Source organism: Trichogramma pretiosum, unplaced genomic scaffold (assembly GCF_000599845.2).
Source record: "Trichogramma pretiosum strain Unisexual culture from Peru unplaced genomic scaffold, Tpre_2.0 scaffold189, whole genome shotgun sequence".
Classification (NCBI taxonomy): Eukaryota; Metazoa; Arthropoda; class Insecta; order Hymenoptera; family Trichogrammatidae; genus Trichogramma; species Trichogramma pretiosum.
Window position 1 is genome coordinate 55,904 of NW_019640857.1, and position 26,951 is coordinate 82,854.

Sequence of the window (26,951 nt, forward strand, 5' to 3'; positions counted from 1 at the left end):
AAAGTGAAAAAAATGGAAAAACAAAAATGATTCAAAGCATCGCGAGCTAATAGGGGTACATGTGTATAGGTAAATTGTTTCGATCCGCAAGTCGATATCGGAATTAAGCCGCGCGTGTGGCCGAACGTCGTATACAGGATTTGTTATGTGGGTAATGCGTTGGCGTTGGATCGCTCATATCCGGCGTAAGTAAGTTATATCGTCTCGATCGCGACACGAGTAGTGCGGTCTGGCGCTCGCTCGCTCGGAAACGGTCTTTGGTGCGGGGTTGGCCGCAAGCTTAGGCCGATCGAGCGGATGACCGCGCGAGGGGATGTGCGCACAAGTGGCTGCTGCGGTGCTGCTAATACCGTCCCCGCGTCGTGCACAGAAGCGAGTACCTATTGTAGCCCCAGAGGCTCCGAAGCGCAGCTCCTCTATATAGTTGAATCCACACGAGTCGAGAGAGTCGAGAGTCGAGTCTTGGTCGCTCGTCGAGCTTGCGACATCGAAATCATCGGCTGCATGCGTGTACGTACGTACCCACACACGTAGAGAATCGGGACGCGTGGGTGGGTGGTGCATATATAGGAATAGGCGAGCTCCCTCGGACTGTGTAGGTTGTGCGGGTCGCGCAGTGCGCGGGCGCGCGTACAGCAGCGCTTGTACAGTCGAACTCACCCCTCGGTACCTACAGCCACCTACAGCCACAGCTACACCACTGCAGCTCTCGGCAAACAGACGTATTCGTTTTTCAGTATAAACATGGCGGTCGAGGCGAGAGCTTTAGCCGCCAGCGAGGCGTTCGCTTCTCGGACAGCTGGACGGTCGTTGTCGTCCTCGACTGCAATCGTGATCGAGTTCGAAGAGTCGAGAGCGCGCCATAACTGCGAGTTCGCGAGTGCGTAAGTAGTCGTCGGCTCGCGACTGCTCCGATTCTGTGCTTCCTCTGCCTGTCGTCGCTCGGTCGGTGTTGTGTGTGGTGCTTGCTGATCGTCGATAGCTCATTATTTGCACGCGTGCTTTCCACTGGACCTGAGTACTGCGTTATACTAAGCCTCCCCCCGTCGTCGTCGTCGTTTGCTCCGCGTATACCCAATTCGTCGCTGTTTCATGGGCGCGAGCCATAAGCCTGGAGGATCATGCACCTCTACTTCGAAAGGAATCCCAACGCCAAGTGCGACTGCAACATACTGTCGCTCAGCTGGATGGGCAAATTGCCGGACGAGCTTCAAGAGGTAACGTCCCTCCCGCAATGATTGCTCCGTTAAGTGACGCGCTCGGCTCGATCGCGAGCAGACGCGCAAATTTGCACGAGTTTCGGGTATACAGCTCGTCGTCCACGAGCTGCGTGACCAAATGTAAATACATATATACCGTTGCGATTCTTTATCGTCGATCCGCGTTTGCGTTTCGTGATGCACGCGATACTGCGCGAATATAACAGTGTCGCACTACGGCATCGAGCTTTTCAATCTATGCACCTTACTCTTCCATGGCAATTAAAACTCCAAAGACTCGAGGCATCCGCGCGATGCAAATGGCAAACTAGGAACGATTGCAGGAATAAGGGCCTTTTACGCGCGAGATACGTCGCCTACGAGTCTTGCATGTGTGTCTAGCTATGTATGCGAGCTGTACTTGCGCCCGCTGCAGTGCGTGCGTGTATTGCCAATCGCGACCGAGTATACCGTAAACGTGACCTTCGCTTTTACGACTTATCCTTCTTAAAAGCTGCATTTATTATCGATCAATTTTCTTGCCGTTCGCAGCGCTCTCGACTTTCAAACCTCCACGAGTATCGTTTCTCCCTCTTGAAATTCTCCCTCTTACTTTCCAAAATAATCCATCTATAGATCGTTTGGCCTTTATTTTTAATATTCCCCAACGAATTTTCATCGTTCTATTTACACTTTTTTTTATCGACGATCATTAGTCAAATGTAAGCATTACACCCCCCAAAACCTAAGAATACGGACAGGGGACTTTGCTATCACATAAAGTGGAATTTCTCCATTGCGGCTAGGAATTCAAATTGATGTATTACTCCGAAAATTCTTGCCACGAGCTATGAAATTTCTCATTTCGCAGCCGGAGGATTAACACCCCTTTTTAAAAAATGACTCATCCTAAGGGATACTAATTCAAAAAATGACTCAAAAATTATTTTTCAAATCATTCCTGTAAAAAAATTTTTCAACCTTTTTACGAATTTTCGTAACTATCTTTCATGGACGTGAACTAGAACACAATAAAAGTTGAAATTTCATTCAATATAATAATATTTAAAAAATATTGTTTGAAACTTTGACCTTTTAATGCGAATTTTAGTCGGTGTCAGTTATGAATGTAATTTAATTTTTTTCAAATAGCCTTAAAACTAAAATAACACATAAAGAAGTAATTTAACATCTCAACACATTTTTTTATGTGAAACTCATTTTAAATGAGTTACGGAAAGAACGTATAAAATAAATGTAATTTTCACTCGAAAAATTCAAACCATCAAATAAATGATTACATCAAAGTTAAAACTTACCTTGAAAAATAATACAAAATATAAAGGTTTAATATAAACGATAGATTAATTAACTCAATCTGTATTTAAAACTTTTTAGGGAGTTGCTCATATCGATCTACTTTTCATGGGAAGTTAAACTGTTCGAGGTAAATTTTCCTTTCCTGGGTGCTTTTCTCTGATAGTGACGCTGAAAAAATTACAATTAAAAATAAAAGTACAAAGCTTTGAAGGGACATGGGTTCCGCACGGCTCGCAAACGAGCACGGCGTTTTTCCCGGAAACTGATTGCAAGACAAAAAAGAGAGTCAACTGGAGCCCGTGGACGAGAAATACGCAGCATTATAACATATAAGGGTCGCGGCGCGATAAAAGCGCCCGGTGACGATGCTAATTTACGCTCTTCGCGCAAGAGTAAAAATAAAAGGCGCGGGTGTGGCTGCACGAGATTAAGTACTTTTTTTGCTGTTGTTGTCGTCGCTGCTGCTGGGAGGCTCGGGTCGCGCAATGCAATGCCATTGCGGGATTTAGAAAAGCTCGCGTATACGCGTACCGATTAGACGCGCGCTTTTTCCGAGGGCCGAGCCAAGTGACCTTTGACTTTTGACGATACTTGGAAATACCATCGAGAATCAATGTTAAAAATATATTTTACAATTTTTCATCATCAAAACAATGCTGCAAATAAGTATAAATTATAATTAATAAAAAAGCTCTCAAGGATCCATCACGCATACAAGTGGATGATTAAAATACTGGCGCATGTAATGGGCCAATGTCACGTAATACTAGACGACTCTTCTCTCTCTCTCTCTCTCTGCCCTTACACGTATCAATAGATGTTATGCTTATTAACGTACATAACAATATACCGCGTTCATGATTCTCGCTCGAGATGCTAATTTCATCAAATTAGCCGAGTTGCAGACTTGTAATGGACCCTTGACGCACGACCAAGAAAGTCGCATTTACGCATGCGTTTCGACATCGTACTCGAGTACAACGAGCGCAACGAGTTGAATTTTTTCGCGTGGAGCGATTCATTTTCTAAAAAGTATTCAGCTCGCAGCGAGCAGACAGCAGTATTATAATATATAGCCGTCGCACTCAGCTGCGCGCACTAAAATCCTATGACGTAGTACAAGAATGCATTGTCACGCAATGCTGCGCACCAAGTACGAGATATATATATTTACGTAGATCGCCGCAAGTGCATTAGCGCGTCGAGCTCTGGCTATAGCTGTGCAAGCCCCGAAAAAGTAAAGCGGGCCAAAGACTGCGTGGGGGTGTATTGCATATACGTGCGTGGCATGGTGTGCAGCGGCCGCGAGAAAAGGAGCCGTACTCGCTCGCTCGTAGTTCGCGTGCGGCCCATTAGCTAGCTAGCACGAGTCGAGCGGCTCAAGGTCGAGAGACGCACACACGACTTATTACAGTCTGCCGGGGCTCCTTAATTCTAACGGATCAGCTAACGACGTGTACTGCATGAACACCTACGTAGCACGTACACACGTATTCCCTGCTCCCTGTAACGACTATATTTCACTCCCCCTGATCTTCCTCCGCACGTAGGCTTTCTTATGTAGGCCTTGCGGCTCGAGCCACAGTTCTCGATGTAATATCAACACCTCGTATGTCTATATCGTTTCAAGACTGCTTTTACTTTGATCGGCAAAGCTTCTTATATCGATTTTCCGGCTAAATAAAAGGGAGAGAGATAGCGTTTCGCAATAGTCAGCCGTCGATCATTTTCGTACCTGCACTTTGCACTTGGAGCTACGAAAACATTTCACGCTCGAGTAACAAAGTAGACTTTCTGGGTGACAACGGCTTAATCCACCAGTCATATTAATGCATGTAACTCGGCATTTTTTGTCGATACTAATTAGTTATCGATTGCGATCTGCACAGTCACAATGCCTGCGAGGCAACAAGTTTGCAACATTATTACCTCCGTACCGATGAGCAATTTGTAATCTAAATAAAGATGCTCTAGTTAGATCTTAACTAGCCCTCGAGTCACGTGTTCCATAAAAAAAGAAAGTATCATATAATGCTCGTGCTTTGTTTGCAACTTTACACTTTTTCCGTGTATTATAATACTGCAAGTATAAATTACCGATACGGATAAAGGCGATCAATGCTGCATCGAGCCTCTTCGTTTCATTAGTACTTGGCTGCGAGGGATGTTTTTTCCTCATTCCGCAGTGACTAGACCACGAACGTATTACGATAATAATACAAGCTTTTTTGTCCTTCCATAATTGCTTATAAGCCGCGGTAGAAAAGTACGATACTTAATATTATATTGACCGGGGGAACAGAAGATAAAATATTTATAAATATTATTTTCCGCCCGACAACAAACAACTAATGCTCGCATCTGAGCACATAATCTCTGTATACATAAGAGTTTTGAGAAGTGACCTCGATTCATGGACAAAAGCTTTTTGCATCGCACTTACATAAACCTTTGAACTGCGCGCGACGGCCGTGCACACTAGTGCGCGATATATAGCCGCAAATTGAAGATGCATTCAAAGCGGACCAATCCGGAGCGAGTTCGCAGTGCGGAAAACGATTAGTCATATTTATGCCGGGCGCGCGGAAAGTCGTCGAAAGTCGTCGACGACGTCCGCCGCAGTCGGCTGGAAAACTCGAAAATCACTCTAGCCGCGAGATCGATCGCGTCCCTAACGCAAGCTCGTTGCGATCCACTGCGCTGTACGAAATTTATGTACGAGTGTCGCATAATATATTACATTATAAATACGATGTATGCCTCGGTTGCAGGACGAGAGCTGGAAGCTGTACCGGCGCAAGTACTACCAGGAGGGCTGGCTGGCCACGGGCAACGCACGAGGTCTCGTCGGCGTGACCTTCACCACGTCGCACTGTCGCGCCAAGGCGCAAGAGCTTCCGCTTCGAGCCAATTACAATTTGCGCGGTCACAGGAGCGAGGTACGTAATATTCGACGATATCGTCCGTTGCGACATCCAAAATGATTTCCGGCCTAATATTCGCACAAAAAGTACCAAGAGTACAAGCGCGTTATATGACAGCTTTTGAAGCGATCCTTCGCGAGAAGATGGCTCGAGATTGCCACTTAAGCTCAGCCACGTGCACGACTCATATGTATATTTGTACGCTCGTGTGCTCGCAATAATACACCGCGCGAACGTGAGAAACTTTTAGTTGCTGCAGTCAGGGTTAACGTTTGAAAACGCGTCGAGCTTTACACGCACAGATATACACGCATATATACATATATACATCTGTGTGCACAAGTTTCCATTTGACACTGCTTCTGCTGCTGGATTCACAGTCGCAGCTCTTTTGTCTTGAGCTTTGTAAACTCTGCACTCGCGGCGCATATATATATACACATGTTACATATATATAGCAGCTATATTGTTTCGTCGATTGCTCTACTCTCCTCGCGCTCGAGTTTTATACTTGTGCGTTTATATGCGCCGCGCACACATTATAGCCGCAGTGAAACACTTTCAATTAGTATCGATTTTCTTTTCTTTGACCGTTTGTGTCTTCTTTTGCCAACGATGCTATTCCTGAAGCAGTTGAAAACAAATTTAAGTAGATCAAAGTCACTCGAATACTTTGCATGAAAACTTGATCGTGAATAAGTGTTATGGATTTTTTTCAAAGTTATAAGTAGCTCGACGTTCTTACCCAAAAATATAACTTTTACCAACTTTTGTGGGAAAATTTAAATTATTGAAAATCAATTCGTTCCCATGTGCATATTAATCATTATAATTGATGTCGATGATTGTGGAATTCGTACATTTACTCACAAGCGATGGATTAATAATGCAGCCTCTGAAATAGCGCATATTTCCGAGTAAAATTTAATCATGTTGAAGCAATCATTTATTTACAACGAGAATCAAATATTATTGGTTAAATATTCCGAATGTTTTATGTTCAATTATTTAGCGGGGAATATTATTTTTCTTCAATTTACTCTTGATATACTATTCGATATCGCTGTTAACTAAATTGGATGACTATGTATAACTTTATATCAAATAAATTGCATTCATGAGTTCGGAGATAATTTTACATTCGGATTTCATTTGGAAACATCGGAAGCATGTGGGGTGTCATTACAGTAGAATCGCATCAATGACTTCTTTTCAATATTTCTATACCATCGCGTGTCTAAGTTTTATCTTTCTATACCGAATACAATTTTTTTTACATAATTTTTTTTTAAATGTAAGTATTATACTTATTTCCGTATTAAATATTACATGTATGAGTAATTTCATTATGCACTGTATTATTATAGATTTTTAGAATATATTTTGACTTTTGAACTAAATGACTTTTGAAATTTATCATACTTGTAAAGCATCAGAGTATTATGCACCGATCAAAGTGGATTTTAAAATAATCTTTTCAACTAAAAGTTTTTTCACATACAAAACATCGAAAAGTCATATAATTATGTAGATACCGCACCAATGTGGCTTTTGAGATAAACTTTTTGAATAAATGTCTTTCTACATAAATTACGTGCGTGAGTGATACATATGTGTACTGAATCTATATAAGTTTTGAGATGACTCTTTCGTTTAAATATTTTTTGCACGTATCGCATGAGTGAGTTACACTTTGATGCATCGAATCAATATAAATTTGAGATAATCTTTTCGACTACATTTCTTTCCACTATGTGCCATGGCTTAGTGATATCAGTATAAAACGTATCAACGTAGGTTTACGATAAAGTCTTTTTACTTTAGTTGTTGGCCCTTTCGATTTTCATTTTCATAATTTAGAAGTTAAATTTTCATATTTTGTCCGTTGGGTTCGACTTTACATTAAATTATCATCAGAAAAATTGCTCCTCATTGTATTTATACATTTTATTTTAATCGTAATACATGAACATATTCTTAATATTGGCTTTATATTTAATCTTTCGAATCTCTAATAAAATTGATGTTGTAAGAAATGATGAATTATTAGATAATTTCAGTATCAAATGCCTTGAAAATTATTTAATAAAGTGATTTTCATGGAGTGACAAATGTGTAGCCTCTTTTTTCATTCGAAAAGCAACAATAAAATTAAAAATGTTGAATAAATATTTACTTTATAAAATTTGCATAATCAAAATTACTTGATAACATGGTTGAATAAATAGTTTAATTTAATTCTGTCTACTTTTATTTAAGACCAGTCTTATAATTTTAATTCTACATGTTAAAAGAAAATGAAAATTATTTCAATAATATTTACCGATCGTAATGTCGAAATTGTCACGTATCATAGTAAACACAAGAAACTATGTAACGAATAGAGCTCTCAAAAGCCGAACGTATAATTGAAACAATAAATGCCGTAACATGAAGTTACTCAAAATTTTATTACTATTTATAAGAAAAGTTTTAAAACATTAAGCTTCAAAATATGACAACTATTTTCAAAATTTTTATAAAATTAAGCGATAATTAAAGCTTGTAATTAAATTATTTGAAATCAGAATTTACAAGACATGTACAGATCTACTCATAACAGACTCTTAACGAGGTTTTCAAACATATTTCGAAAGTTTGTTTGGGCTCTGGTATGGAAAGGTCATTTTTATCATAATAGCACGCATCATCACAGAGCTCCTTCTAGAAGAAAGAAAAATAAAAACGAATTGGCTATTGTTCTGTTACCCTGCAGATAAATACATTAACATTCTTGAAAATGTGCCAAAGAAAATGCACGCATCTTTTTCATTATTGATTTTCTTGTATACATAAGCAAGTACAAACGTACTTACATGATACGTCATCAGACAACTGTATACTTTTCATCTCATTATTGATCGAATCTCCTTGTTTCACTTGTAGTCGTTGAAATTTTCTCGACTTAGTTGAAAGACAAACATTATTCTGATTATTTTTTCTGAGTTCCTTGAATGCATAAACTCGTCTTACCGAATGAATCTGTGTTGTTATTTGAAAATCAAATGCAATATTAAATAAAATCGTCCAATTTCGATAATGCACTGAAAAGTCATGAATATTTCGAATAGTCTTTGCCATACATTTTTCAAGAGTAAAACTTTCAAATGTCGAAGTGATATGTTGGGTACTTTTTTATTGAATGAATATGGAAGCAGTTAGTGCTGATCGGAAACAGCAAGATCCTTGAGTCAGCGCTACACCGCGCGAGTCACGAACGTAAAAGTCAGAAGCAGGAACTCGCACGAGACGACAGCGAGCATTGAGAAAGGAAATTTTCCAACGTCGATGAAAAAATTCTTCATCGAATGGGGTTTTTCTTTTCTCGGTTTTATCGGCAGAGGAAAGGAGTTTTGCGGGAAAAGCCCGATTAGAGGTAGGACTCGTACATAAATCGATCGTTCGCGTCCACAGGTGATACTGGTGAAATGGAACGAACCGTACCAGAAGCTCGCCTCGTGCGACAGCACGGGGGTGATCTTCGTCTGGATAAAGTACGACGGGCGATGGAGCATCGAGCTGATCAACGATCGCAGCACTCCGGTGACGTACTTCTCTTGGTCGCACGACGGCCGCATGGCTCTCATTTGCTACCGGGTAAGACGATCGCTCGAGTATGATAAACAAAACATAGAGGCGTTTCTTCTTTAACGAGTCGTGTCGTTACGTTTGGCACGCGACGCAGGACGGCTTCGTGTTGGTCGGCAGCGTGGCGGGCCAGCGCTACTGGTCGTCGATGCTCAATCACAAGGCCGTGATAACGTGCGGCATCTGGACGCCGGACGACCAGCAGGTGTACTTCGGCACGACGGCGGGCCAGCTCATAGTCATGGACGTGCACGGCGCCATGGTCTCGGAGGTTCAGCTGGGCGCCGGGGTGACGTCCATGTCCTGGTCGGCTGAGAAGTTCAAGCTCGAGGAGGACGAGGACGACGAGAACAACGACGAGGACGACCGAGACGACGATGATCGCGACGACGACGAGGATCAGCTGCCACCGCCGCCGGAGCCGTCGAATCACCCGCAGCAACAGCAGCAGCAATCCCAAGACTCGACGGCTTCCAACGGCAACTCGACTGCCAACGACCCGCGCAATTACGTGCTGGCGGTCTGTCTGGCCGATGGCAACGTCGTGCTGCTGCACTCGTTCGACGACGTGTCGCCCGTGACGATTCGCACCGGACTGAGGCCGCCGCTGCAGGCCGAGTGGAGCAACTCTCGCAAGATCCTGGCCGTGGCCGGCATCAAGGAGCAGGAGCCGCTCAACAATTGCCACAACAACAACTGCTACGAGTACACGAACCTGCTCAAGTTTTACTCGGACACGGGCGTGCTCATCTACACGATCGTCATCCCCTACACGCAGGTGCGTCTTAATTATATACAGCCAATTTTCACGGAGAAATGAATGGCCAGTAACTCGCATCGACCTCTTATTGTTTTAATTTGACGCACAGAGTCCGGTTACCGCCATGACATGGGGTCACAATGACAGAAGACTATTCGTGGCCACCGGAGCGCACGTTCACGCCGCTTGGGTTTCCAGGTATGCAGTCTATTCATTCGCTCATGTGTATACCTATAACTGTATGTAACCATATAGCCACTGCTCGAGCTTCGCTCCGCGTTTCGTCCTTATCTCCGCGCTGCTTTTTAATTAAACTCTTTTTCTTGTATTTCTTTGCCTGACTCTTTTATTCACTCTGTCTTCTTCCATTTTTTCTTTCAATAAAAGAGTTGGTACGCGAACCAAAGGATTCAACATTATGGATTATTCGAAATGAGTTTGGAAACTTTTTCAAGGTCTGCGCGAATATGACTGTAATGATAATAATCTAAATCACGAAGGACTGATCGATACGAAGTTTGATCGATTTTCGTTGAAATCGCTGATCGAGTCCGTGATTCAGAAAAAGTCTTTTATTTATCATTATTTTTCTTTTTCAATTCGGAAAATGAGAAGCTTATTATTAACTCGATATTGGAGCAGGTTGTTAATGAATGCAACTGTGATTGAATAGGGGCGTCGGCTCGTTGCAATTGCTCTCGAGACTCGCGCTCAAAGCTGCCCTCACCAAGGAGTCGAGCGTGCAACAGCTGCCTCTGCCGCTCCGTCTGAAGACCCTCGTATCTGGACTGTTTTCCAGCACCATTCGGTGAGTATTTGCTTGGCTCTGACGTGTACATTATTTATGTCGTCGCTTTGCTAGCTGCATAGTGCCGTCGTCGTCGCTCAACTGGTGCGCAAAAGCCGTGATAGTCTAGCGACGTCGTCGGGTCGCGCCTCGCGGCCACGTCTTGACTTTCTCTTTTCCTTCGACGCGCTTTTCTCATATTCTTTTTGCCCCGAAGAGAGATAGAGTGAGAGAGAGAAAGAGAGAGAGGTAGAGAACCTGCTGCATGTATATAATGCGAGCGCCCATGTCGCGATCGATAACCCACGCCTTACTCTCCTACTCGGGAAGCTATAAAATAATGTCTCGCTCACCAAATGACACCTGCAGGCAAGAAGCTACGGAAGGTACTCGACGCGTATACTCGTCGTTTGGCCGATCGATTCAGGAGAATTATAATTGCTTCAGCTTCTGGTGACTGTAAAGTGCATATAGCGGCGGCGAAACAACCGTTACGACTCAAACTTACCGTGTATTCGAACTGCGCCGAAGTGGATAAAATGTAGAAAAAGAAGAGGAAAAAAAAGCGAGAATACAATATAGGCCGGAAACTCGAAACTCGCAGCTCTCTAAATACATCGGAAAACCTACAATACAAGAGCTACGCAGCATATATATAACACGATGCAGGCGGGCAGGGCTGAAAACGAGGCGCGCTGCACACGGGGAGTACGGGGATCGCTATATAGCCGCCTGTATATAGTACAGGGTGGGTGGAGATCGCTCGCTGGATGGCATTGATTAAAAGCATCGGTTGAAAGCCCTCCGAGATCTGCCGCTGCATCCGACGCGAGCGCGCGCGTGGCAGGGCTGCTGCCGTCGCCTGACAAAAAAAAAAAAAAAAAAAAAAAGGAAAANAAAAAAAAAAAAAAAAAAAAAAAAAGTAAGACTGCCGAGAAAGCACAAGCTGCACAAGTCGAGGCATTATTCAGCCTCTCTACACAGCTGCACACACGAGGCGCACAAAGCGTCGAGCGGCTCGCGCCCACGAGAGCGGGGGACGTTCAACCCGAGCGCGTATATAAAGCACTGCACATATATACGCGAGCTTTCTTTCTCCCTATTATTTCCTTGCGACGTCGTTCGTCGCTCGTCGTCGCTCGTCGTCGTCGACGACGCTGATAAGAGGATGTAGCGCGCGCCTGCACTTTTGCTCGCTCGACGCTTTTTTATTGGATTTCTCGATGCGAGCGACGTAGTCCCGCATCCAATCGCGCCGAGATGACCGTTTTTTAATAATTCCGCCGACGGCAGCTAGCGACGTATAATCGCGAGCGTGATATAGGCGCGTCGATTTTCAATTTGACGGAGGAAAAATACACGCGGACTAGCGCGCTGGCCGGAAGGTGCGACGCGTTAGCGGAAAATTAATTAAAATTTCGAGCCGAGCTCTGCGTATAACGCGAGGCTATATAATCTGGATTATTCGTGTGCGCAGTTGCTGCATCCCGGAGACGAGGGAATTGCGTCGATTCGTGTCGCGACCGCCGCCGCTGGGCGGCCGACTGCACTGCACGATGCTGCGCAACGCCGGCGAGCCACCGCACAGCTACACGCTCTACGTGGAGTACCTCGGCGGTCTGGTGCCTCTGCTCAAAGGCCGCCGCATCAGCAAGATCAGGCCCGAGTTCGTGATCTTCGATCCGGAAAACGGCAGCAGCGTCAACGGGGCTAACGGCGCGGAAACGACCTCGAGCAGCGGCGCCGGCAACAGCGCGACAACGCCCGTGGCTTACTATCGGGTCTCGTGCAGCGACGACTCGGACAGCGACCGCGACGCCGCCGTCGATCTCTGCGGCGGCTCGCCCCGCTTCAGGCGGAAGAATCGACGCAAGTGTCGCAGCGCCTACGAGCGAAGTGCCGCCAGTGCTCATTGCCACGAGGACGACGAGACCAACTACGTCGACACCTTGCCCGAGGTTCGTCTCGGCGAAAAATCGACGTTCGATCGTCGCGACCCGTCGGAAGTCTTTAACGGGATAATTTTTTTGATTTTGTCCCGCAGAACGCGAGGCTCGTCGAAGTGACGTCCAACATCTGGGGAACCAAGTTCAAATTTCACGGTCTCGCCGACTCCATGCCGGCGAATCTGGGCCGGGTGACTTACAGGCCGTCTCTGCTGCATCTGCAGCCGAGGCAAATGACCCTCGTGATCACCGAGCTGAGGGACGACCTGCCAGCCGGGCCAGACCCCAACTTCAATCCGAATCTCTTCTCCGAGGACGAGGAGGACTCGATCAATCAATCGGACGCGTCGCCGGCCCAGTCGAGCGCTCGGATCATAAGCTCGGGTCCTCTGCGCTGCATGAACGCGCTGGTCGATCAGCACCGGCCCCAGTCGCCGCCCATAGCCCCGATGACGCCGCGGGTGGCGCGCTCCAGACCGAAGCAGCAGCCGCCGCCCCCGCCACCGGCCCATCAGGTGGCGCAGCCGAGGCCGCCGCAGCTTCAGGTGGCCGAGAGTCGAGCCATGGCCAGCGAGGACGACTACCCCTACGATCAGCACCCGCTGCTGAATTACAACGGGCCCGGGGGAGCCTACCACCACCATCATCATCACCATCACCACAGGTCGACGTACGCGCCGAGGTGCTGCGACGTTCCGGCCCTGCAGTCGCCGAAGAACGCGGTGGCGCCGACCCAGACCCTCATAGCCACGGCCAGCCCGAGCCCGGCCACCATCGGCGAGTACGCCAGCGGCGTGCAGCGCATGAAGTCCGCCCTGGCCGACTACCAGCCCGGCGCTTTGACCAAGAAGGAGCTGGATATGAGCAACGCCGGCCAAGCAGCCTCGCCGACCTCCAAGCTGCAGCAGCAGCACTACAGCCACGTGAGCGAGGACAGCAAGTACGTGGCTTCGAACGGCTCGACGGGCTCTTGCCTTCACCAGTCCACGCAGCCACCGACTCCTCCGCACTTGAACTCCGCTTACGCGAACGCCCCTGCCGGTCTGAACGATTGTGCCACGGCTCCTCTTCAGTACGGCATACCGCTCAGTGCCAAGGCGAACAACGGCCCGGTTTTGCGTCGCGAACTGGCCAAGGAAGCGGCTAGAAGCGATCCTACGGATGCATCGGACGTCAACGTCTCGGGCGCCGAGGGAGAGGAGAGCAAAAACGAACTGCCCGCGCTCAAAAGCCAGTACCAGGTGCGTTGCGTGCCATTTAATATTCCATTACATTTCGTTCCGCCTCGAGACGTTGTCGTGACTTTTTCTCCGTTTCAGCTTCACGCGCCGACCGTGGTGAGCATCAATCCCACCCAGGTGTCCTCCAACTCGATTGTTCGCAGCTGCAGCGTCGGCTACCTGGACCTCGTCGACGCCCAGATCGTCCCCTGCGAGATGGCCCTCAACATGCTTCGCAGAGACGCGCCCAACAAGCGGCTGTTCCTCGTCTCGAGGAAGAACAAACTCAGAAGGCCCAACAACAAGGATCAATCTCTGTCGGATGCGGCTGACGCCGGTGCCAATGTCTCGGTGGTGGTCACGCATCGCCGGACCCGTCAGCGTTTGAGCGATTGCGGCAAATCCCGAAGCCTCGACTCGAGCGAATTGTTCCCGTGCAACGAGCAGATGATCCAAGTCCCGCCACGCCTCACCGAGGAAACGACCGTCGGCGGCAACGGCAACTCCGACGAGCCCGCCGATAACGAGATCAACGGAGGCAACGCGAACGAGACGAGTCGTTGCGTCGCCTGCCCGATGCAGACAGTCAGCACAGAAGTGGCCGAAAACGAGCTTAACGTACGCAAGGAAGAAGTTATGAGCGAAGAATTGCAAGCGCGCCGCTTGGAGCAGCAAAGAAAAAATGCAAAAATACCTACGAACATTGACTTGAACTCGTGTCTGTCGCCGGTCAAGTAAGTTTGAAACTGGAGTTAACGTGGCCTATACGAGCCGCTGAAAAAACATCGACTGTACGAACATTTTTTTTACAGGGGCTTCAATGGAAACGCCTCGACGACGTCGTCCTTGGAGTGCTTGACGTCGAGGCTCGATAATTTGGCTGTAAAACTCGGCGACTATGAAGACTGCCGCTCTTTGCCACCGCCATCTCCACGACCTACGAGCAGGTACGTTCTTCCAAATATCCACATGGTGCGCGAGGTGATGAAAAAATGACTCAATGTTCATTCGTTTCTTTGGCCGCAGACTGCCAAGGAGCTCGCCAAACAGTCCAACTCCGTCGAAGAAGGGTAAGAGACCTGCGTCGGCTTCGCCGATTCGAAGAAGATTATTATCGAGTCCACTGCTGGGTAGAAAATCTCGTAAAAACCGTAACGAGAGTTCCGACGAGGAAGACATTGGAAATTACCGCGATCTCGAGACTTTCCAAAAAGCTCAAATGCGCCAGAAGCTGAGGCAGAGGGCCGGTCAATACGCCTCCGAGTCCGACGCGACCAAGAGGGAAATCATAATGCACAATAAAGCCCCCATGTGGAACGAGGCTAATCAAGTTTACCAGCTAGACTTCGGGGGTCGAGTCACTCAAGAGAGTGCGAAAAATTTCCAAATCGAATTCCGAGGCAATCAGGTAATAAAATTTACCCATATTTATTTGTCGTAAAGTTGATGTAAGATATTCGAGCGATTCCACCTTTTGATAATCTTTTTAGGTGATGCAGTTTGGCAGAATACAGGGCAACGCATACACACTCGATTTTCAATATCCTTTTAGCGCCATTCAAGCATTTGCTGTTGCTTTGGCTAGTGTTACCCAAAGGCTCAAGTAAGAGCTTGGTTATGTATACACAGTTTTTCCATTCGTTTTATTACTTCACGAGAAATCATAAATTAACGAAAATTGCAAAATATTTTTCATGGATATTCTTCTTAACTGTGTCTTCTCATGCTGAAAATAAATGCATACGTTCCGTCTGTTTCACATTTTCCGTCGGTGTATGTATCATAAACGATAATTAATCAAAAATTATGATACACGTGATGTATACGTTGGTAATATAATTCAGGATTCAATATTCAAAACTAAGAAAAAACACAGTACACAAAGTAAGCGATGTCACAAACGTTGTACTATATGCAATTCATTTAATTTGTGGAATTCCTTTAACCTAAATACCATTACAATCAATTTATTCAAATCTCTCTATTTGTAAACTCTATTTGCATACTTGTTAAGCAAATAAAATTTATTTTTACACTATATTAAATAGTTCAAAAGAATGAAACGAAATAATAATAATCCATTTATAAATGAAAAATTCATTTATTTAAATTTTGGTATCGAAGTTTTACTAATACAAAAAATGAAATACAGAAAAACAACAGTTTTCTATGTATTCATGTGAAAGTTTATTAGATAAAATGTCCAATGGATAAAAATATAGATATCATACAAATTACGATAAAAAAATTTACTTCGCTTCTGTCTGTAAATATACGAAAACATTACTACTTAATTAGTAGAATTTAGCTTTTATTTATTACATACATTACCGTCCAAATGCATTTGTGAGAAATTTTGATGAGATACCAGAGCAAGGAAAATAATAAAAAAATTTCATCTTGTGCTCGTAATTTATAATTTTTGCAAAATATTTCTTAAAGGAGCAACGCGAACGTGAAGAGAAAAACTATACAGAGGCACTACCAATGCTCTGTTGATAAATATTTAGTAAAAACAATTACGAAGCACAAGTGGGAATATTTCCATTCTTACTTTGGCTCATAACATCCCATAAAAAACACTCTGTAAATAAAAACCATTCAACATTTTTAAGTTTGTAGTCTCGTTTAACGTAACAACATCTAATGTTATTAAATAAATCTATTTTTAGACGTTGTTTGGCAGCAAAATCCTCAATTGTTCGATTAAAAATTACCAAAACCAGGTATTTTTTCCATTCAGGCATAACTTGTCACTTTATGTGCTTAACAAAAAAGTAAGCTTTAAAATGCCAATAAGATGACATTTGTAAATACAAAAATAATTATTTATTGTAATTAAAACACGATTAACATTATTCCAGCATTTTATGTAAAAAAAGTTGAATCCTGTAATATAGATTGGTGGTTGTGTGCATGTGGATTTCTCGTTTGAAAATAAATGCTTTTACGTGTAGGAAAGCTTTAGAAATTCAAAAACAGCCGAAACGAATATATTATGGTTCATTGATTTAACAATCATAATGAAAAAGCAAAGTTTCAGTACAATTTTTATCGATGTGCTAAAAAAATCAGTACGTTTTGTACTACAGGCAAAAAATGTTCTTTAGAAGTACAATTAATTATTGTATATAAAGGTTTGCAAATTTATAAATTGATAGATTTTATATTGGAAAATTTACAAACGATCTAAGATTTCGGATATTGTGCAATATGGAATTTTCATGTAAAAAATGATAAGTTTGTGTAAATGTTAACACAGAAATCCGATTTATATAGAAAAGAAATTGTGAAATGTATAAGAAAAATCATGACTGATGAAATGTATTATATATATTGTACTTATAGCACGATGATATATTATTATAATTTAATAACTACACGTATGGTATTGTTGTTTTTATTGTAAGAACAAAGGCCTTGTTATCACTCAGTTTATTATATATACGCTATGAAATTTACCAAAAATTGTCTAGATAACGTGCAATAAACTTTTGTTACTAAATGTGCATTCATAATAAAATTTGTAAATAAACGTTTACCGTAAATGATATACACATTTGTTATTCATTTATGCCTTTAAACAAAATGAAAATGTTCAGGTTTGATAAAAAATATCATGGAATATGAACGAGGTTCAATTTGAATCTTTTTTCTTTTGATTAATCACTATTTTTTCTAAATGCACTGGTTCGCCTGCCAAATGTAAGATAAAATGCCAAAATACAAAGCAAAAATGATAGTCTAAATAAAGCAAAAACAAAAGGCAACTCTCCAAATTGACATCTCATTACTCGACCATTTTTTTCACAACTTTTTTATTTTTTATACAGTGATATAACTCCCGACCAAATTTTATCGTAGTCTCGTCAAGCACAATTAAATTGAGTCAAAATCTAAGCTCTCAATTGAGCACATTAAAAAACCAAGATACTTTTCTCTCGTGACTGAACTATCGTATGTGTATATTTTTTTTCATGATTCAAATAAATAAAATCGAGCCTTATTTCCTCATCATACTTTCTCTTTGTACCTTCTAGCGATTACGCTGGACGTTTTACGAAAAGTATTTAAATTGAAAATTATAAAGATAAACAAGACTTTTATTTACATTTATTAGATCTAAATTGGTCAATTGGTTCACTCTCTGTACAATCGAACCTCTTTTATTCATAAAAATTTACCATTTCCTTGAAAAAAAACTCCCTCATTAAGGGGACCGACCTGTGTTAAAAGCTTAGATTCAAAAAATAGCTATATAAATCGAAATAGTGGAAATTTTTTTTTGTAATCGTAAAATATGTTTATTAGACACCTGATTGACCAAAAAAAATTCTATCCAAGCTCTGAAGTGCCAATTACGCTTATTTTTTCATAATACTAAATATTATAATAGGATTCACTTGCCACGCGATTCTGACTTGAGCTTTTCATCAATATTGATCTATGGGGTCTCAAAATCTTCAGAAAAGTACCCTCATCCACTTAAGCGGAGCAGAATTTGAAAAAAAAAGTTTGTTTTCCTTCCAAGAGCTTTAATATGGCTTCTAGTGTTGATAAAATACTAATTTTCTCAAAAATTGGCACATTTTGACGTGTATATAAAGTTGTACGCAATTTTTCAAAATTCTGCTCCGCTTAGGTGGACAAGAGTACTTTTCTGAAGATTTTGAGACCCCATAGATCAGTATTGATGAAAAACTCTTTTCAAGATCGTGCGGCAAGTGATTTATAACACAATATTTCGTCTTATGAAAAAAGTGATGTAATTGGTATTTCAGAGCTTGGGTAGAAGTTGTCAATCTGGTGTAGAATGAACATATTTTACTATCACAAAAGAAAAATTTCCACTATTTCGATTCATATAGCTATTTTTAGCTGAAGCTGAATTTAAGCTTTTAACACAGGTTGGTCTCCTTAATAAAATACCCTCTTCATTTCATACATTTGGACAATTTTTTTCAATCTCCTTGAGAAAACTGTATGTGAAGATTTATCTCTTTAATTCATAGTTCTATTTTCAAAACTCTTGAATTCATAATTGTATGTTACATAATTATAAACTTCAGCTTATAACGTAAAAATTAGTTGAGTCAACAGTAAAATATCCATTAACGGACACCTCCCAATAGCGGACAAACCTTGCGGTAAAATATTAAGATTTTGAAATTTTGAAATTTTGAAAAAGTCATCAAAAACGAAAAAATATCTGCAATTTTATACGTTATTGATTATTAGCACTTATTTGTAATTCATCATGTAGTAATGAATGCATGATAACAGTATTTTTAATTTTATATCATTAGTTTTATGTTCATTTCTGTTCATCTCTTATAAGCGGTTATCTCTCAATATAGCAGAAAAGTTCTTCAAAACTATCAGTGTCCGCTAAAGGGAAGTTTTACTGTATATAGTCCAGTATATTACATTAAAACAGACGAAAGAATATTCAGTTTATTGACAAGAATGATATTACATTCAAATGCGCGGCATTTCACCGCACACGAGAGTCCAAATAGTTATTTATGCAACAAGTGCGTTTTTTACGTACAGGGTAAGCACGAGTGCTTGCTATGCCGATACGAGTGCGAACAACACAGACATGTTTTGCACGCACTGCAAATACGTGCAATTCGACAATATTCCAGTGTCTAAAAACGCATTTGCGCACAAAAAAGTGTTGTGTTACAACTTCAAAATTTAATCAACGCTAATAAATCCTAATATTTTTCACATTTTTCTTTGACAGCTATTTCATTGGTTTATAAACAATACTCTAAACTAGTGGCAACGTTCATTGCCCAAAGCTGAGCGAAGTTATGTATATCACGAGGTCTAGAAAGGGCATTCTTTTAAGATAACTTTCGTTTTGATAATTAATCATATAAACTTACACTTTTCAATGAGTAGCCGTTGCGAAATTCAGCAACTAAATGAGCTGAAAAACTTGATACTTTTATTTCCTTAAATTATGGTACCCCCAGTTAACAATCTTATTCCAGACAACCTCTGCACTCGAATCAAAAAATAACGTCAGTGCGATTCCTTTCCACTTTACTATTATTTAAACCGAACAATTTGTTTAAAGATTAGTTTAAAACAAAAGAACATCAACATGATTTAATTGACATTCATTTTTACTAATTACTAACAAAAATATGAAATCAAAATTTTAAAATATGCAAATGAATTGATTTCCTCGTTTTATATATATGTAGTCCTGAAAAGGACTGTTGATTTAGTATATCTAGATTTATTATAGCTTAAGCGCGTTCTCCACGAATACGACGGGCCAACTGAATGTCCTTGGGCATGATGGTGACACGCTTGGCGTGGATGGCGCACAAGTTCGTATCTTCGAAGAGACCGACGAGGTAGGCCTCGCTGGCTTCCTGCAGGGCCATGACGGCCGAGCTCTGGAAACGCAAGTCAGTCTTGAAATCTTGAGCGATTTCACGAACCAGACGCTGGAAGGGCAGCTTGCGGATGAGAAGCTCAGTGCTCTTCTGGTAACGTCTGATTTCACGAAGGGCGACGGTGCCGGGCCTGTAGCGATGGGGCTTCTTGACTCCGCCGGTGGCTGGGGCACTCTTGCGAGCGGCCTTGGTGGCCAGTTGTTTGCGCGGAGCCTTGCCTCCGGTGGACTTGCGAGCGGTTTGCTTGGTACGGGCCATAGCGACAGCTGAATGCGGTGTATGCGCTTCGTGAGAACGATACGAACGATATGTGTCTGCAACGGCTGCAATTCGCTTCTTTTATATCGCTATTTCGTGCGGTAGCTTGGCTGGGCAGCTTGGCTCGGCAGAGGGGAGCTCGGTAGACAGTAGGCCGAAGGGGGGGGCCGCACCGCTTGGCCCCCTATAAAACCGTTCGCTTGGCTCCCATCGGCATCAGTTCGTTGCTCTCCGTCGAACAGTAAACCCAAAGCATCTCTCATCATGACTGGACGTGGAAAGGGAGGAAAAGGATTGGGAAAAGGAGGAGCAAAGCGTCACAGGAAGGTGTTGCGTGATAACATCCAGGGAATCACCAAGCCTGCCATCCGCCGTCTGGCCCGTCGTGGCGGAGTCAAGCGTATTTCTGGCTTGATCTACGAAGAGACTCGTGGTGTACTCAAGGTCTTCCTTGAGAACGTCATCCGTGACGCCGTCACTTACACCGAGCATGCCAAGCGCAAGACGGTCACAGCCATGGACGTAGTATACGCTCTCAAGAGGCAGGGCCGCACCTTGTACGGTTTCGGCGGCTAAACATCTAGCCTTGACCATCTCACAATTAAAACAATCGGCCTTTTTCAAGGCCACCATATATATCAAACGTATAACAAACTATCCTGTATACAGAACTCTACATTATTAACTCGTGGAAATGCTCAACTACGAGAATATGAATTCCGAATCAACATGAATTTTGAGGGAATGGTAGTTCATAGTATAAACTCTATTTCTAGCTATTTTAATGACGAAGAGAGAATAACTAAATCTAGTCCGTATAACCATTTCACTACTTTTTTCTGAAGCCTTTAAATATTCCGCAAGTAATACTGATTGAATCAAGTGTCTTATTCAAAAGATACAGCAAATGACCCTAATATTTCTTGTACATAGACTAGGGATACTATTTTATGGGCAGTGACATCATACGTATGCAATTAAAATCACAGCCTATTAACACACGCGTCAGTTTGTGTACCGAAATCAAATTTGTAAGTTCACAAACCTATAATGTACACACATCTCTTCGTAGCGCGAGCGGTACAATACATGTGTTTTTCCAGTCGTCAGTGACGGTCACAAATCGACCAGAAGAATTGAGAATATTATCTTCCCACCGACAACAGACTTGGTTGGAAGCCGTTTGCGTGATGATTTTTCTAATTTTTCGGAATCACGGTTATTTCTAGCTTTTTCTTTGGTCATTTAAAAGAATAAAATCTTTCCCCGCTTAAGGGTTTGCATAGCAATCCGAAAAGAAAATTTAAAAAACCATTTCATCAGAGTTTATTGATAATATTATGCGCAAAAAGTCGAATTTTTAATATTTATTGATTTATATAAACCAAAGACTTTATCTTAAAACCATTTCGATATTTCAAAACATGAGGATTTCGTCTTTGTCTAGATATTTTTTTCCACTGTAAACTAATTAAGGAGGCTCTACACCAATCATAACAATAGTACAGCGAGGCATCTGTCTGTCTCTTTCTCGAGACATTTGTCTGTCTCTTTCTCGCATTAGGCAGACGACCACTCGCTCTATTCGAAATCAATGATTTTGTTTAATTACTCATTAGTTAGTTCGTTAAGGGGTAATTTTTAACATACCAATCGAAAGCTTGGAACTTTCTCTTTTAGAAAATATATTTTTTATTAAGATGGTTGATCTTTTAAATTAGTTATGAACAATAAAAGACCGCGTCCCATAAGAGCCCGTGTTAAAATCGTCATTTTTAAACTTGTTTATCTCGAAATTTAGTTAGTCAACCACATTTTTTTTGGAATCTCATTTTGAAGATCTAACAAATCGATTGATATAAGTTTTATCATATTGGATGATCTTTTGCATAATGTGTTGATCCTCCTTAAAAGTATTTTGATCAAGCTAATTTAACGGGTGATGAATACGAACGGACGGTTTGTTTGTCTCCAGGCAAATCAGCTGGTCGATTCGTGACCGTCCCTGACGACTGTAAATACTACCTATTTCGATGCTTCGACTCGCGTTGCTGCCTATACTTACATTGTTGCCATCAAGTATACGGGATGTCTGTTTACGTTTGTACTCTGCTAACAATTTCAAATATGATACGAGATTTTTCTGACAAATCGCTTCTGCAAATCTAGTACAACTAATTATCTTTAAAAAACCTATTCTTTATTTATTAGCTGGATGAAATATAATTAAAGCTAATTATAATACATTAAAAAGCCAGAAACTACCTCTAAAAGAATATAATGTTCAAAATTACGTAAATACAAAGAGTCTTCAAGAAGCGAGAAAAGCCGCAATAACATAATAACTCATATAATAATTCAATTTTTCTGAAAAATACGAGCATTATATAAATTTATAACTGATAGAATTGATAATAGTTTCATGTTGTACACAATTTATCTAGTATACATAAATTTTTGAACAAGACTAAGTGCTGTATTTCATACGAATTATTTCATATAGAAATAATTTCTATTCCAGGATTATTAATTCTTTATCTTATAATTACTTACTTGATCACATACGAAATGTGGCTTTAATTTGAAAACTATTTGTATTCAGATTTATATTAAATAACTTGTCGATTCTTAAGTATTATGTTGAAATATGTATAACCCCTATGTTATTTAATTTTCATGGCTCAAAAAGTAAATAAAGAAATACTATATTGATACTATACACAAAAATTATTTAAAACATAATTTTTAATGATTTTTGTGTATAGTATAAAAATTATTTAAAATATAATTTTAAATGATTTAAAACTATGTTCAGCAATGACATTGAACTTCAGATTATGTATAATTTGAGTTTGCTTCAATTTTTTCAAACGATTCAACGTAATATTTATACTCTAATAATACTTCCTTTTATTGCTTACGGAAATCAATAGTAGGAGAGCAATCACATAATCCTTGCATCATATTTATGGACAATTTTTTCAAAGCAAGTTTTGTGCATCTGATTGTTGTAGGAGTCATCAGTATAATAAAGAGCACACATAAAAAATATTTAATCGCTCCGAAAAAAATAACTTTGCTTGAAATATTATATAGAATTATTTACTACCTGCTACACCATACAATTACGCGAATTACTATATTAAATGGTTTAACTGATAAGTTTTGTTATAGTGGAAACAGTGATAAGTGACAACTAGATATTATAATTTTAAAAAATAGTGCTACCAATACAGAATCTAGTCAATCATTACAACCAACATAATCGTATTCGTTACATTTATCAATATTATTTTTACATGCCAAATGAATCTACACGCAGTGAAATTCAGTAAGGATGCTAAAAATATATAATTATTATGGAATGATTTGTAGGTATCCTTAATAAAAAACATACTTGGTGTATACCTTGATTTAAAACTATCTTTCCAGTTGGAAAAATAGTCTAATTTCTCATTGCTACTTCAAGTGAATTTGAAAAAATCTGTATCTATCAAACTCTATAAACGAATGTATATTTCAACAAAAAGTGAAAAATCTCACCTAATTCTAAACAATATTTAAAGGAATTTGAAAATTGTTTTGCATAACAAAATTGACGGGCTTATCAATAAATTTAAGTTACTTTCAAAACCTTCATGAGTAATACAAGCTAAAAATACATTTAAACAATTACAGAAAAAGTGCCGAAACGACTTATAGTGGCCATCATGATGTTTACAGCATGCTGGACAACATTTATGTGTCGCTTACAAATGCCCGTTCTTGTGGTAAAAATGATACATATACCAGATTACAACGATTCTAAAAGTATAAATGATTCTGATGATCATCCTGAAAATGCAAAATTTATTCGAGGTCTCGAAAAATATATTTTCTTTAATAGATCGAGGGGACTAATCAAATTTTTTTAAATCCCCATGTATAAAATATATTTCAATATATCAGCTAAGTTCTCTCTAATATAATTTCAGGGCAAGTTCTTGCAGCTTATGCGTATGGTCACGTACCAGGAAATTTGATCGGTGGACTTCTAGCGATGCATTTGGGACCCCGATCAGCAATATTCTGGTCAGGGATCATCGTTGCATTGGTTTCAATGATTTCACCATTTCTCTTTAATATGCACTGGTTATTACTTATGATATCGCGCATTATCATTGGTTTAGCCGGTGGAGTCAATTATCCAGCTTGCCATGCTCTTTTATCTCAGTGGGCTCCACCAAACGAAAAATCTCGCTTCGTTTGGTCATTATTAGGCGGTACCTTTGGAGTAATCGTAACTTATCCATTGCTAGGAGCAATAGTTGAAAATTTTGGTTGGCAGTGGGGATGGTACATACCATCAAGTGGTATGCTTGTATGGTTAATGTTTTGGTGGTTTTTAACTTACGATTCACCCCTGGAACATCCAAGCATAAGTGAAGAAGAAAAACATTATATAATAGAGTGAGTATAAAAAATTACTCCCAATCTTCATTTTTGTTACTTATTACTTTTTTCGTAGCTCACAAGCCGAAGTAGTTAGCCAAGAAAAGATGATATTGAAAGAAATACCACTAAGAGCCATCTGTACATCTATACCATTTATATCATTAGTAATATGCCACTTTGGTAATTCATTTCTGGTATTTTTATACCAATACGCAATGATGATTTATCTGACAAAGGCACTAAACATGTCAATAAGTAAAGGTGGATTGATAGCAAGTTTACCCTGGATCGGTCGATTGGTTTTTGGTTTCTTCTTCAGTTGGATTGGAGATAATATCCGGCAAAAACAAATTGTATCACTCACAGTTTTCCGAAAATGTGCTTCTATATTTGGTTAATATTCATTTAAAATTTCACTGGAGTATTTTAAACTGAAACAGTTAATTTTCTTATTAAATTATACATTACAGCTCTGTTTATTCCTAGCCTTTTTCTAATTGGGGTATGTTATGTGAGACAGAATGATGTGACCATCATCAATGTTATGCTTGTACTAGCATTAAGTTTCAATGGAGCTGTATGTATTGTTAACTTGGCTAATAATCAAGATTTGTCGCCAAATTATGCTGGTTTTCTCTATGGGATCATGAATACTGTAGCTAGTGCAAGTGGAATCATACTACCACCTTTAATTGAAAAAATAGTTGGTCACGATGTAAGTGCTTGAGTCAAAGACTGTGAAAAGTGCTGTTGAGTTAACATTTCGAAAAAAGTCACGATATAAATATACATTTACAGGAAGATCAGGAAGAATGGCGAATGGTATTTTGGGTAGGCGCTGCAGTGTGCACCATTTCGATGATATTATTCGTTTTGGGAGGTAGTGGGCAGGTTCAAAGCTGGAATGAAATTAACAAGCCCACTGAAAAGAAAATTAGTTTGGAATTGACTCAAGAAAAAAATATTGTGACGAAGTTCTGAAATATCAAGGACAAATTTGAATGAATTCTTTGTAATATATGTCTTAAAAAAGTTCATCTTGTATAGACATAAGATGTCAAGTGTATATTATTCTTTATATCAATTCTATTCTAAAAATATTTTTCAGTTTAGTACACATACTGATTCTAAAACAAGTCGATTGAGTTTGTAGATCCTTTGGGTAAAAGATCAATTTAGATGACAATGACGAATAAAAATAAATTATATTTATATCTTTTACTTCACAAAATGCATTTAATACAGATATCATTTCTAATATCATATTAATTGTTGTAAACAAAATAGACTCAGGACATGTAAAATTAGCGATTGCGTCAAATAGAACGAGCGTCGGGTCTTTTTTTTGCTGCAAGTATGATGTATTTCATTCTCCGTGGTCTAAAAATAATTTAATCAAGGTTGAAAAAGGGATTGAAGATTGTAAAATAATTCCAATGAATTTCAAGATAAAAATTATCTCGTAATGTTCGTGGCAAATTTAGTTTAGTCCTCGTTAGTTTGTGGTGGCCTTGAGAAAGGCCGATTGTTTAGGTGGATCAAAAGAGCAAGGTAATTTACTTCGAGCTGGTGTACTTGGTTACGGCTTTGGTGCCTTCAGAAACGGCGTGCTTGGCAAGCTCACCAGGCAACAGAAGCCTGACGGCAGTTTGGATCTCCCGGGAGGTGATGGTCGATCTCTTGTTGTAATGAGCCAAACGGGAAGCTTCAGCGGCGATGCGCTCAAAGATGTCATTGACGAAGCTGTTCATGATGCTCATGGCCTTGGAGGACACACCGGTGTCAGGGTGAACCTGCTTCAAGACCTTGTAGATGTAGATGGCGTAACTTTCCTTCCTCCTCTTCTTCTTGCCTTTCTTGTCGCTCTTGGAGATGTTTTTCTGGGCTTTGCCAGACTTCTTGACGGCTTTACCACTGGTTTTCGGTGCCATTGCAGAGGAGTCTCTTTACGGATTCGGTGAATACGAAAGAATGTGCCGGGCTGCAGTTCGGCGACTCAATTTATATAAAAAACTGTGCGGCGCGCGACGCGGTAACGCGCTAAGCCCCCTCCACTCCTA

The 26,951-nt window shown here is 40.9% G+C and overlaps 5 protein-coding genes across 5 annotated transcripts; 3 read left to right on the plus strand and 2 right to left on the minus strand.

Annotated features, from left to right (window-relative positions):
* The first annotated feature begins 706 nt into the window (after window positions 1-706).
* LOC106659249 (tubby-related protein 4) lies at window positions 707-17,336 on the plus strand. The gene is made up of 12 exons (XM_014381679.2): window positions 707-1,217; window positions 5,291-5,458; window positions 8,897-9,079; window positions 9,168-9,848; window positions 9,940-10,028; window positions 10,504-10,638; window positions 12,095-12,575; window positions 12,662-13,804; window positions 13,883-14,517; window positions 14,596-14,730; window positions 14,810-15,191; window positions 15,274-17,336. Exons 1-12 carry the CDS (start codon window positions 1,122-1,124, stop codon window positions 15,388-15,390), a joined length of 4,245 nt encoding a protein of 1,414 aa, XP_014237165.1. The 5' UTR covers window positions 707-1,121; the 3' UTR covers window positions 15,391-17,336.
* A 2,280-nt stretch (window positions 17,337-19,616) lies between these two features.
* Window positions 19,617-20,492, minus strand: LOC106659255 (histone H3). Its single transcript, XM_014381690.2, has one exon. The coding sequence runs from the start codon at window positions 20,455-20,457 to the stop codon at window positions 20,047-20,049; it is 411 nt and encodes a 136-aa protein (XP_014237176.1). The 5' UTR covers window positions 20,458-20,492; the 3' UTR covers window positions 19,617-20,046.
* A 197-nt stretch (window positions 20,493-20,689) lies between these two features.
* Window positions 20,690-21,087, plus strand: LOC106659264 (histone H4). The gene has a single exon (XM_014381699.2). The coding sequence runs from the start codon at window positions 20,722-20,724 to the stop codon at window positions 21,031-21,033; it is 312 nt and encodes a 103-aa protein (XP_014237185.1). The 5' UTR covers window positions 20,690-20,721; the 3' UTR covers window positions 21,034-21,087.
* Window positions 21,088-23,503: 2,416 nt separating this feature from the next.
* LOC106659252 (vesicular glutamate transporter 2-like) lies at window positions 23,504-26,071 on the plus strand. Its single transcript, XM_014381685.2, has 6 exons — window positions 23,504-23,788; window positions 24,136-24,315; window positions 24,432-24,906; window positions 24,965-25,284; window positions 25,362-25,606; window positions 25,690-26,071. The coding sequence occupies exons 1-6, from the start codon at window positions 23,764-23,766 to the stop codon at window positions 25,870-25,872; spliced, it is 1,428 nt and encodes a 475-aa protein (XP_014237171.1). The 5' UTR covers window positions 23,504-23,763; the 3' UTR covers window positions 25,873-26,071.
* A 141-nt stretch (window positions 26,072-26,212) lies between these two features.
* On the minus strand, window positions 26,213-26,862 carry LOC106659261 (histone H2B). The gene has a single exon (XM_014381695.2). The coding sequence runs from the start codon at window positions 26,820-26,822 to the stop codon at window positions 26,448-26,450; it is 375 nt and encodes a 124-aa protein (XP_014237181.1). The 5' UTR covers window positions 26,823-26,862; the 3' UTR covers window positions 26,213-26,447.
* Between the last annotated feature and the right edge of the window lie 89 nt (window positions 26,863-26,951).

Coding starts and splice junctions, on each gene's coding strand:
- LOC106659249 (XM_014381679.2), top strand. CDS start 1,122: ATGCACCTCTACTTCGAAAGGAATCCCAACGCCAAGTGCGACTGCAAC. Junction 5,459..8,896: donor TGCGCGGTCACAGGAGCGAG/GTACGTAATATT, acceptor TCGCGTCCACAG/GTGATACTGGTGAAATGGAA. Junction 9,080..9,167: donor TGGCTCTCATTTGCTACCGG/GTAAGACGATCG, acceptor CACGCGACGCAG/GACGGCTTCGTGTTGGTCGG.
- LOC106659255 (XM_014381690.2), bottom strand. CDS start 20,457: ATGGCCCGTACCAAGCAAACCGCTCGCAAGTCCACCGGAGGCAAGGCT.
- LOC106659264 (XM_014381699.2), top strand. CDS start 20,722: ATGACTGGACGTGGAAAGGGAGGAAAAGGATTGGGAAAAGGAGGAGCA.
- LOC106659252 (XM_014381685.2), top strand. CDS start 23,764: ATGAATCTACACGCAGTGAAATTCA. Junction 23,789..24,135: donor TCTACACGCAGTGAAATTCA/GTAAGGATGCTA, acceptor AAACAATTACAG/AAAAAGTGCCGAAACGACTT. Junction 24,907..24,964: donor GAAAAACATTATATAATAGA/GTGAGTATAAAA, acceptor CTTTTTTCGTAG/CTCACAAGCCGAAGTAGTTA.
- LOC106659261 (XM_014381695.2), bottom strand. CDS start 26,822: ATGGCACCGAAAACCAGTGGTAAAGCCGTCAAGAAGTCTGGCAAAGCC.